At 40.3% G+C, this 12,335-nt stretch overlaps 1 protein-coding gene across 1 annotated transcript in view; it reads right to left on the bottom strand.

The window, feature by feature from the left end:
• sspo (SCO-spondin) overlaps window positions 1-12,335 on the bottom strand; it is a 124,867-nt gene that overhangs the window by 84,542 nt on the left and 27,990 nt on the right. The window contains exons 26-37 of the mRNA XM_030757048.1: window positions 9,624-9,717; window positions 9,297-9,506; window positions 7,323-7,528; window positions 6,997-7,111; window positions 6,580-6,701; window positions 6,239-6,403; window positions 5,020-5,253; window positions 4,809-4,931; window positions 4,491-4,585; window positions 1,851-2,082; window positions 1,486-1,638; window positions 33-170 (exon numbers count right to left, since the gene is read on the bottom strand). Of these exons, the coding sequence (XP_030612908.1) occupies window positions 33-170; window positions 1,486-1,638; window positions 1,851-2,082; window positions 4,491-4,585; window positions 4,809-4,931; window positions 5,020-5,253; window positions 6,239-6,403; window positions 6,580-6,701; window positions 6,997-7,111; window positions 7,323-7,528; window positions 9,297-9,506; window positions 9,624-9,717 (1,887 nt within the window). The remainder of the gene's footprint in view (window positions 1-32; window positions 171-1,485; window positions 1,639-1,850; window positions 2,083-4,490; window positions 4,586-4,808; window positions 4,932-5,019; window positions 5,254-6,238; window positions 6,404-6,579; window positions 6,702-6,996; window positions 7,112-7,322; window positions 7,529-9,296; window positions 9,507-9,623; window positions 9,718-12,335) is intronic.

Below are 12,335 nucleotides of genomic sequence, written 5' to 3'. Positions count from 1 at the left end.
GACTTGTCCTGTGATGCACTGGCCTGGCTGACCTGAGAAACAAGGTGCTCCAGGATCGCAGGCTGACCCACTGCTGATGTGGGCACAGGAGAATGGGCAGGCAGTACAACTGTGTCTAACCAGGCCTGTGGGACAGCTGGTGTTGTCACATCCATCGTTAGGACATGGTTCTAGAGTGGGACACGAAAGACAGAGAAGGAAGTCCAATTTTTCACCTTATCCTTAGCATTCCCTCCTTTATTAACAGTTTTTGGTATTTCAGTGGTTATAAGTTCTAACATATGGCATAGAAACTGAAGGGAGGAGTTCAGTGAGGCCATAGCAAAAGACTCTCTGACTGCCTTGAAGAGAATCTGGCAAACCATCAGGCAACTCAGGAGAGAAAAGTTGTGCTCAACCATTGTGGTATATACTGCTTGTGGGTCGCTGCTGGCTTCAACTTCAAGTATATAGTCAGGTGGTGGAAGGAATACTTAATCCCACCGAGACACCTGCTGTAGAGGAAACAGATTCTGGGGACAAGGGGGATGACTCACCCATCTATGGGGGTGAGGTCACTGAGGTAATTTAACAACTCCTTGGTGAAAGGGCCTCGAGGTTGGATGAGATTTGTCCTGAGTTCTGGAAGGCTATGGATGTTGTAGGACTGTCTTGATTGACATCTCTGCAACATCACGTTGAGATCTGGGGCCGTGTCTCTGGATTGGCAGATAGGGGTTGTGTGGCCCCTAACTTTAAGAAGAGAGAGCCTAGGATAAAAGCCAAGCTGTTAATGTACCAGTTGATTGGCATTCCCACCCAATGGTCACAAGCTCTGGCTAGTGACCAAAAGAACAAGATCACAAATACACGTGGTGGAAATGAGCTTCCCCCAAAGGGTGGCTAGCCTCTCCCTTAGAGATAGGGTGAGGAGTTGAAGGGAGCCAGTTGAGGTGGTTCTGGCCTCTGATTTGGATGCCTCCTGGGTGCCTCTTGGGTGAAGTGTTCTGTGTATGCCCTAGGCCCCGGGGCAAACCCAGCCGAGAGACACTGAATGGCACAGAGCTGATCTAGGTGGAACAGACCACCTTGTTTTCCCACCAGATAAGCTGGAGGAAGTGTCTGGGGAGAGGGAGATCTGGGTTTCTCTGCTTAGGCTGCTGCTCCTGTGACCCAGCCCCAGATAAATAGAAGAAGATGGAAAATGGAACTGACAATGAGTCTTAACTCTAAAAATGGTGTAAATTTGAACATCCTAGGTCATTTTAATGTCATGCCTCTAATTGTATCAGTGCATGCAGTTTGTTAAAGTTTATTTTACTTCTGTATAAAATTTCTTCCTGGATTAAATATTTTTTGTGCTCCAGCAATAAAAATTCAAATCAGTTAAACTTTTCAGAAACAGTGACCCTGTTTTGACATATCACAAACAAAATAATAATTGTAACCCTCTTTCAAAAACATTTGATTTTTGTTCAGTAACATTCATCTTTACAAACAGCTTACTGATTTCCATGGAAAAGTTATATGGTCCCGGGAGCTGGAAACAGTCTTGGCCTCCGTAGCGAGGAGGTATGCATCCTCTGTTTCTGACCTGAACTCCACCACAACTACTGGAACAGTTTGACCAGCTCTCCCACGGCAGCCACTGTCCATCAACTGTGGAGAACAAGAATTAGATTTTGATAACAAATATATTTTTGTCTGTGCTGCTGTATCTCCATCTTTTTTGTTTGAATTTGTTTTTTTTGTCAGTTTTTTTTTTTTTAATGATTTGAAAATAATACCTCTCAAGCCAAAATTGTAAAAATCTCAGGTTTACTGAATGTATCCTCCAAAATGTGTGTTACACTTTTTGTCCATCTCCTTACCAGGACAGGTGTCATTGAAACACTGCTGCTTCTGGATGTCCTGGCCCCTACAGTGGCGCAGCGGGTCCCCTGGAGGGCAAGATCTCTCCCGGCTCATAAAGCCAGTCCCACAGGTGGTGCTGCAAGGACTCCAAGGGCCCCAGGAGCTCCAGGTTCTGCAGCTCTGCTCATCTGTGGGGCCTCCAGTCAGTCCTATTGAGGAGTCTGGGCAGTCTGGAACACCATTACACACCTAAGAAACAGAGTAGGCTTATTGAACAGGAAGCATTAAATACAATCATGATGCAAAACATTTTTTTTTTTCTTTAGCTCCATTCAAAACTTTTCATTAAGAAATTAAAATGATTTCTTTCTTCCTTCCTTTCAACATATCTGATGTGGTGTTAGTATAACTAGCAGATAAAAATAGATGCATACTTTTGCATGTGGGCCTTGTTGAAGATTATTTTGTTATATCCTAAGATTCAGCCTTCTTTCTCTCATGCCCTATGTTATTCTTAACCCCTTGACCCTTAACTTAATATTTATTTTCACTGCTTCATGGATGACACCCAGCTTTATTGATCCACCAAACCAAACTCATCACTCCCACCCTCCTCCCTCACCACCTGCTTGTCTGAAATCAAATCTTGGTTCACATCAAACTTTCTTAAATTAAACAGTAATAAAACTAAGTTCCTCCATGTCGGAACAAAATCCATTCTGTCCAAAGTCGGCAATTTCTCCCTCACAACTGACAGCTCCTCAGTTCCCCCTCCCCTCAGGTTAAAAATCTGGGTATCATCCTTGACAGCACTTTATTTTTCCACCCCCATATCAATAATATTACCCGGACTGCATACTGTCATCTCTGAAACATTAATCGTCTCCGCCCCTCCCTCTCCCCACATACTACCTACATTCTTGTCCATAGTTTTGTTACCTCCTGTATTGATTATTGTATTTCACTTTGATTTGGCCTCCCCCTGAATTCAGCTGCTCATATTATTTCCAAAACCCCATTAATTGACTATATCACCCCAGTCCTACAGCATCTCCACTGGCTTCCAGTTCTGAATTCAATTCAAAATTCTTTTGTATACATTTAAGGCCATTCATAACCTGGCTCCTTTTTTCATCTGCATTACTGTACCCCCTGCCCACCTCAGCACCATGGGAAACTGAGCTTTTTCCTGCTCCACTCCCCAACTCTGGAACTCTCTCCTGCCTGACATCCGTAATAGTGACTCACTCCCTGTCTTCAAATCATGACTCAAAACTCACCTCACTCACCAAAATAAAATAGAATTGAATTGAATTCCAGCAAAAATATATTTCTCAATATTAACATTACTCATTCAATCAAAACAATTTTAAGTATACTGTAAGAGATAGATATTCTGATTATTTTTAACTTTTCTGCAAATACTTTTTAGTAACCACATCCTAGAACAGGTGCAAAAAATTAGAGAAAGTGCATTCTGCACTCTTGTACAATGTCTTTCTGCATATAATCTATAACAAACATAATGCATACTTACAAGGTATGCACATCATATTATACTTGTGTGCACAGAAACTATATAATGCACCCATAGTACTGCTAATATTGATGTATTATGATTATACACAATACATCGATGTCAGCAGTACGATGTATTATGTATAATCATAAGGAAACCATGTGCAAAACATAATGCAACCATATTATTTACATTTGAGCAATACTGCTGAGCAGTAGGTGTCTAGACAAACCAGGGTAAGATTCAGGGTAAGATTCAAAATGGTTTCACTGCCCACCCAGCAGCAGTGTGCCTCACACCGAAGCAAGTGCTCCTGCTGCTCTATTCCCTGCCTCACTCTCAGTAGCTCACTGTAGGTAATTCCATTCACCTGTGCAGCTCACTGTTTCACTCAAACCAATGACAAAGACGTGCAGCTCACAGCTCCCACAAAAAACACCACTGGTATGGTAAAATGTTTGTTTAAATATTCAGTATTCTCTGGATGAAGGTAAGAATTTAAAGTTGGTTTATTTAAGGAATATTTGATAATGTGTTGTCTACTGCTTGCACTTGAATATAGGTTAGAAGAAGTGACAATATTATCCCATTATAATATTTTAAAACCAGCTCATTAATTGATTGGCACTGAACATTAATTCATGAATAACACAGATAACATTTAATCTGAAGAACATGTTTATTTGATTAAAATGCAATGTAGGTATGGCTTTAATATTGCTCAATGTTATAGTCTGTACTATGTATATGTGTACTAAATGCTAGACAATGCTCAGCCAATCATAAATTGGCATCACAGGCTAATCAATATGGCTGCATCCTAGAACTGATGTTACTGAAATTTGGGATTCCCAGTTTCTCACTCTCTAGCTACTGCCGCTTGTTCAGTGACCCAGGTCTGTTGAATCCCCACTCTTCCCATTTTAGTCAGTAATGGTCTAGTAGGTATAAATAAATCCACATTCCAAGACTGAATAATGCAGTCCTGTAATAGAAAATTTGAACCTTATGGTAATACAACTGAAACACAATTTCTTCTATCTTTATGGTGCAAAATAAGGAATTCTATCTCACCTATTCAGTCACACACCATGAACTAAACACATTATGTGTTGTCAACAACATGTATTAGACTTACCATGTTAAAGGGGACACAAGTTCCATCCATACACGTGAATTCAGGGCAGGTGACAGTTGTGTTCCTACTGCCAGGTGTTGGTGAGACAGTCTTATCTTCACAGAACAAGATTTCAAATATATTAATTAACATACAAGAGAACAGAGGACTTAATACCATCAAACATCCTTCTTTCATTTCTTCTCCTTACTATTTATCTCTTTACCAGTGATATCTCTTTACCCATTGATAGGCCATGACAGCAGCATAGTTTATTCAACATGGGTACCCTTTTATTTACTCCAAGCTCACCTGCCTCTCTATCTAATGAAAACTCACCACACACCAACTCATCATCACCCCGTGGGCAGTCTGGAATGCCATTGCAGACCTGTGACATGTTCACACAGGTGTGGTTGTCACATGGGAAGTTGCCTAGACAGGGAGGTATCCGAGTAGAGCCTAGAAGACAAATGACTGGTCTCAAACTGTTCTTTTGGGCTGATGATATAGACTTGTATATAGCTGTACAGTATATGCATTAACCTACCACAGTTGTCGATACTCTCATCTGAGGCATCCCTGCAATGTGGGGTCCCATCACAGAGCTGCTGGTAGTTCACACACTGGTCCCCACTGACACAAGGCACCTGGCCAGAGTCACATGGAGCACCACACTGCTGCTCATCACTGCCATCCCTACAATCTGTTTCTCCATCGCAACGCCAGGCCTGAGGCACACACTGCCCAACAGTGGCACAACTGAATTCGTAAGCCCTACAAGCTGGAGAACCAAAAGGTATCAGAGACATTATAAGGAGGAGACATCACATTCAGCAAACTAGAAATCTATGGAAAAAATTCCAAAACGCCAAACATGGCTTTCTCTTATCCCTGTCACCAAAGCTCAACAGCCAAACTGGATAAACATAATGAGAAGCCAGTCATGTTGTTTTGATAATGCATGCACACGATAGAGTTTCACAACACTTTCAGGTGTTATGTAGGTATATCCATCACCTTCAGATAATGTGGTTTTCACAGAAACTATAGTCATTGTTTTTTTTTTTTCCTTTGTTTACTCTATTCATACCATGAATAATTTCTCCCAAAGACATTGATCCTGTCTGTACAGCACTCTGTATTGAGACAGTATGATTGGAAAGCTTTGTGCATGTATAGTAGAAATATAATTTGTGGGGGGAAAAAAATCTTTTGAAACCCACTGAATTTAGTTATATTGCTCACCACATTCATTTAAATAGGAGCATCAAAATAACTGTATTTAACCATATAGGCTTTCTGTGAAAAGCACTTTAGACCACATTTAACCATATAGGCCACATTTAGGCCACATTTATCCCTACATTCATACTGTGCTTCATTATATATACTTTAAGCATGTTATCTACCTCACACATATGGCCGGAATCACCAATTAACCTAACATACATATCTTTGGACTGTGGGAGGAATGCCACACAGGAACTGGGAAAACACCCAAACTACACACAGAAAGTCCCCAGCCAGGGTTCAAACTAGGAACCTTCTTGCTGTGAGGTAATCATGCTATCCACAGTGGCATACAAGCAAAATGAAATGATAAAACCTTGGGTGTAGATCATCTTATCAAATACAGAAAATTAGGTAAAATAACAACAATAAAAACATTGAACAATGGCATAAATGTTTAAGAATAGTGAAATAAGCTGTGATTAGTTGGTTATGAACTAGAAAAATATATATCCATAACCTTTAAATGACATTACCAGAAGTTGGTGTGACAGGCAGGAGTACTGGTGTTGTGGTTCTGGTGTAGCAGTTATTTCTGTTCTCATCCTCTCTTCCTGGACAGTCAGTGGCTCCATCGCACAGCTTAGTGCTGGGAACACATGTACCATCACCACAGGCAAACTGATCTGGTGCACAGGTTACTGCCACAAAAAAAGAATAACATGCCATTATATCTCTGGCCAGTGAATATTCACTAGGATGAATATAGTGGATGTTTGCAGATTCTAAATTGCATAATGGGGTTTCTATGAGAAAATGCATTTAACTGATAGTTGACACATTTTGTGTTATTATATTATTTTGTTGGTATTTGTACCTTTACTTGGACAGACAGCCTCATCAATTCCAGAGGGGCAGTCTCTGTTTCCATCACATACTCTGTCTGCGGGGATACATTGGCCTCCTGGACACTGAAACTCTCCTGGTGGACACACACACCTACAAATACAGTCATGGCATTGGAAAATGTAATCCATTGCAGATAAATGGTTCTAGGAAAGGTAAAAAAACAACAAAAAAAACAATCTTTTACTAATAATTTTTTCATTATTTGGCGACTAATGGTCAACAGTCTCACGTACATTATTGTCATTATTTGGTAACTAATGGTCAACAATCTTGCATGCATTAATGGCAAAAAAAAAGCTAGATCCATTTGGAATCCCAAACAGACTTAACAAACCGCAAAAGATTAGAGCAGTGCACATAGCTCAGCAGCACTGAAAACACACACCCTCTCTCATCACTGAGGTCCCCACAGTCATCATGGCCATCGCAGTGATGAAGGTACAGAATGCATCGTCCCCCCGCACACAGGAACTCCCCTTCATCACACACTATATCACAGTCTGGGCCGACAAAAGTACAGTTCACCACAAGTCACAGATGTGCAATTTAGTGATAAGAATAACTTTATATACAATTGCATATAAAAAAGAAAATAAATTCCTAATAGGGCACAGTGCTTCACAGAGTATTTGACTTTGACTCAGGCAAGTTTCTGATAAAACTCATTTAATGATAAATTATATTATACCGTACCCTTTTTTGATAGCTTACCTTGCTCATCCGACCCATCAGCAAAGCCACAGTCCAGCCTTCCATCACAAACACGGCTGACTGGCAGACACTTTCCATTTGCACACTGAAATTCCCCAGATGGGCACAGGGGCACAGTGGTGGCAGGTCCACAGAACTCCTCATCTGATTGGTCAGCACAGTCTGGGTGGCCATCACAACGTAGAGCCAGGTTCAAACATGGTCCACTGCAGGGTTGGGGTTAATTTACTTAATTTTTCTTCAGTGATTTTTCAGCAAATATGACTGATTCTTTCAAAATAACACAAATGTGACAAACAGGTAAGCAATGTTAATGTAGTGTGATAACATGCAAACATGCTACTGCTGACACAAGTGGCTTTGTTCAGTGTGACTTTGTGAAGCATTTGAGAATGTGTCTCACACTAAGTGCTTTGGCGCAAATTCAAACAAAAGAAATGTTGATACTGCAGTTTTGACATGCTAATGGTCATGCGTATTTCAGCATTTTAACATACATGCAGCTGAAATGGCAAAACTCTCTCATTTGGCTTTTTTACATGCAGAGGTGGGAAGTAACGAAGAACAAATACTTCGTTACTGTACTTAAGTACATTTTTCAGGTATCTGTACTTTACTTGAGTATTTATTTTTCTGAGTACTTTTTACTTTTACTCCCTACATTTTTACACAAGTATCTGTACTTTCTACTTCTTACATTTTCAAACAGACTCGTTACTTTAGGTTTAACACGTCTGAGAAAAGTCTGCATTTCCGTCAAACATCAAACGATCTAAATGGAGGAATAATAACATAAAAGAGACAATCGTACTGGCGTATCCTCCATCACCGGACTTATCACGTACACAGGGATTAAATACACAAACCCATTTAATTAATGTCTCATTTATAGCGCTATAATCAGGAGTTACAGCGGGCCGGACCGAGTCCGTAAGTTGCGCTGCGGCACATAAACAGCTTAGCTAGCGCTACTGAAGAGGAGCGAGCATGAAGGGAGTAACGTGTGGCAGGTAAATGCAACGTTTCTAAATGCTCAACAAATATCTGCAAAGACACAAAGTGTGTGCAGTTTGCCACACAGTGTGTCTGCTAGCTAAAAGAAGAGCTGCTGTATTTCAGGGAGAGCAAAGAGAGAGAAGTTCAGTCAGAGATGGAGAAAGAGGAGAGGAAGAAGAGAGGTTAGATTTAACGGTAAGGACTGCAAAACAAGTATGCTGACTTTGTGTTATTCAACGATTGTATGAAAATACTGCAGTTTAGTACCTAATACCTTTTATATTATTACAAGAATATACAATATAATGAGGTTCAGTTAGCTTACAGAAAAATAGCAGGTAGAAACGTCCTCCAATAAGCTACTTTTACTTTCTTACTTTGAGTACATTTCAGAGCCTGTACTTTTTTACTTTTACTTAAGTAAAGAAATTGAACCAGTACTTCAACTTTTACCAAAGTATTTTTTAACACAAGTACTTGTACTTCTACTTAAGTATAGAATGTCAGTACTTTTGCCACCTCTGGTTACATGGCAGCATGAATTCAGTCAATATCTCTGCAATGGGATGGAGTCGGAGTTGGATGTGCAAATTTCAGCACATTGGTAGTGCTAGATTAAACACACACATGAATATCTTTAACTTAATGTTGCATTTTTTAACTGCTGTTCAAACAATGCAGCAGGTTGACCAACCAACTCTGTCTTCCTTTAAGCAAACCCACGGCAGTTAAATGTCTAAGTTGTGAAAACACAAATAAACCTCTGCTGCCTTCATTACTCTCCTCAGCGTAGAGATTTCTGGTACAATTTCACCTACTTCAAAGGCACATGGAGAACAGGATGAAGTCTGAGGTTAAAGCTGTTAAAACTTTACTGAAAGACATTAATGTTTGACAGGCATGTTTGAGCTTGTAACCTTCATACTCCCACACGCAGAAGTTGGGCTAGTTAATAAAGTGAAGTTCACTTGGATTCACCTTGGTGTGCTGGTACAGCGAAATTGTTTTGGGGAGCAGGTGGATGGGCAGATCTCATCTGAACCATCACCACAGTCATCTTCATTGTCACACACCCACTGGGAGGGGATGCACCGTCCCCCAGCACAGGTAAACTCTGACTCCAGACATGGAGGGGAGGGAGGAGGGCAAGCCACACCCTCACACTTCCACACACCTTCCTCACAGGAACTGAATACACAAAGGCAAAAAGATCCACAGGTTTTAGTTTTTTATGATCAGCTTCTTTATGAAAGAAAAAAAAACATAAATTGGGATATTCATTTATCAGTATTCACACTGACTGACCAGTTCTGGCAGTTCTGAGTGATGGTAGTTCCAGGTGGAAACATGGAGCCATCCCACTCACATGGACACTGGGTAGGAACTACACAGCTGTCGCCTGTTTTATTAAAAGCATACAGATGATTTTGAAACTCTTTTTGCAAAGGAATGTAAAGTTTGCACTCAAGACTACATGACAGTAGGTTGCTGTGGGTTTGGTAGTAGCTGTCTATGCATCCCTCCATGGATATGCCTCTCTACACCATCACTGACCCACCACCAAACTGGTCATGCTGTGAGCACAGGGCCCACTAGATGACGAGGACCAATGGCCTGCTGGAGGTCATTTTGTAGGTCTCTGGAAGTGCTCATCCTGTTCTTCCTCCCACAAAGGAGCAGATACTGAAGGGTTAAGGACATTCTACATCCCTGTCCAGTTATCCTAGCGTAACTGCCTGTCTCCTGGAATCTCCTCCATGCTCTCGAGACTGTGCTGGGAGACACTGCAAAACTTCTGGCAATGGCACGTATTGACGTGACATCCTGGAGGAGTTGGACTACCTGTGCGACCTCTGTAGTGTCCAGGTATCGCCTCATGCTACCAGTAGTGACAATGACCCTACCCAAATGCAAAAACATACTGTCATATTTGGAAAAAACCCCTGGAAGCACAAGTTCTACAACACATAATTACCTTGTCTCAGTAGATCTTAATGGGGTGCACATGAGGCTCAGGGACTTTATTCACCATATCAATTGAAAAGCAAATGGCTAAGAACCAGGAATAAGAAATGCTAAGATCATAATAAATATAAACCACTGAGAATATTGTCACTTTCTATGATTGGCATTATTGACTAAGTCATCCAACCTCAATTTGAAAATCCTAGATGACTTCTTTCTCCAGTTATCACGTTCCCAAGATTTTCAGAAAGCTTGACTTCTTACTCTTGACCTTGAGGTCAAGGTCACTGAGATTTGAACTCATCCAAAAGTTTTACTAGATGCATCTATGGTGTCAATTTGAAAATCCTAGGTCACGTGGTTCTTGAGTTATCATGTTCACAAAGTCAAAAGTTGGCCACTTGCCCACCCAGCAGGGTGACGACAATATCCCATCAACCTTTTTAGGATGAGGGGTAATAACTAGTGAAAAAACAGTCAGAAAAAATGAGGATCGAAAAAATGTCATTCCTGTTTTGGGGGTTGTCTCATTATTGTTCCTCTAGTGCTTCTTGTTGTTAATTTCATTAACACCAAAGCAGCTGAAACTGATCAATAACCCCCTCTGCTACTTAACTGACCAGATCAATGTCCAAGGTGTTTAACTGACTTGATGCTATCCTCTGATTAAAAAGTGTTCCATTAATTTGTTTGAGCAGTATATATTGAGTCCTTAGTTACCAGGTTTGTAGTAGTTATTTCCTTAATTGTAAACGCAATTTAGTCTTTAAGTTACTTTGTTATTGTTTTCTGCTTCCCTCATATTTCTTTTTTGAATCTTATTAAGTCTTTGTCTCTGTGTTAGGTGTTCACCATTTAGGTTACCTTCCTGTTTTATTTTGACAGTCATTTGTGTCTCGTGCCTTGCTTTTAGTTCTGCTTCCCCATGTCTTGTTAACTGAATTAGTTTCAGCGCTTCTCCAGGTGTCACTTTCCCTTGCTACCACTTGTATTTGAAGCCTCAGGTGGTTATCATCCTTTGTCAGGGTATTTGTATTCCATGCTGTGTTCTTGGCCTGCATTTTTGTCTATGTCCCAGTCTGTTAGTCCTGCTTGTCATCATGTTTTGATTAACTTCTGTACCTGTGCTTTTGTCCTGAAGGAGAATATTTTGGATTTTTAACTTCAACCTTAAATGAAGATTTGTGTTTTCATCTATCTTGTTTGTCTCTGAGTCCTGCATTTGGGTCCTCTTCTTGTACCAATCCTGACAATTGGCATGTTAAGGAAGTTACTGCTGCTGTGCAATGTGTGTAAATGTGCTGTTTTTTTTCCCCCTGCATGTAGTATGAGGCTGCAAGCTAAAATTAAAGGAAGAAATGTTACTCTCAGCTACCTGTGAGTGACAGAAATTATTTCTGCAAAATCCCACACACATGCATCTTGTATTAGGTGAGTGTTGCTTTAAGTTCTGCTTTGTTACATTAAAATACCAGTATGGAGCACTAGAAAAATGTAGGACTCAGCTTTAAATGTGATAGTGTTGGGATATTCATGGTATATGCCACATGTATATCTTACGCACATTTACTTGCCTGAGAAATTTGTTTTTGATTGGAAGATAAACATAACTGATTAAAAATACAGAAGCTTATAATTTTCCATGTCATCATGAATTTTGTGTTCTGACTGTACAATGAAGCACACTGATGGACACTACACAATGACTTTGAGGTCATCTGAATACCCAGTTGTTGAAATTCTCTTTTTTCCACATTCTGTTTTGTATAATGATGTAACCAAGATAGATAAGCTGTGACTATGTGAAACTGTAAGTTGAATTAGAATCTGCCAGCACTTCATGCCATCTCACATGGGCATGGCATGCAGTCTGGTCCAGTTATCTGTAAACTGCTTGAAATGGTTTAATTAAATTTAATAATTGGACTCCTTATTCCATTGTTTTGTGTTATTCCTGTTCGATAAACGAACCCGCAGAAACCTAAAGGCTTAAGCAGCACACACTCTTATTATTTAAATTCCTTCAATAGCTAAGGACAGAGCCAAACTTTG

Source organism: Archocentrus centrarchus, chromosome 20 (assembly GCF_007364275.1).
Source record: "Archocentrus centrarchus isolate MPI-CPG fArcCen1 chromosome 20, fArcCen1, whole genome shotgun sequence".
NCBI lineage: Eukaryota > Metazoa > Chordata > Actinopteri > Cichliformes > Cichlidae > Archocentrus > Archocentrus centrarchus.
The sequence above is the reverse complement of the archived record's forward strand: the minus strand, read 5'-3'. Positions and strand labels throughout refer to the sequence as shown.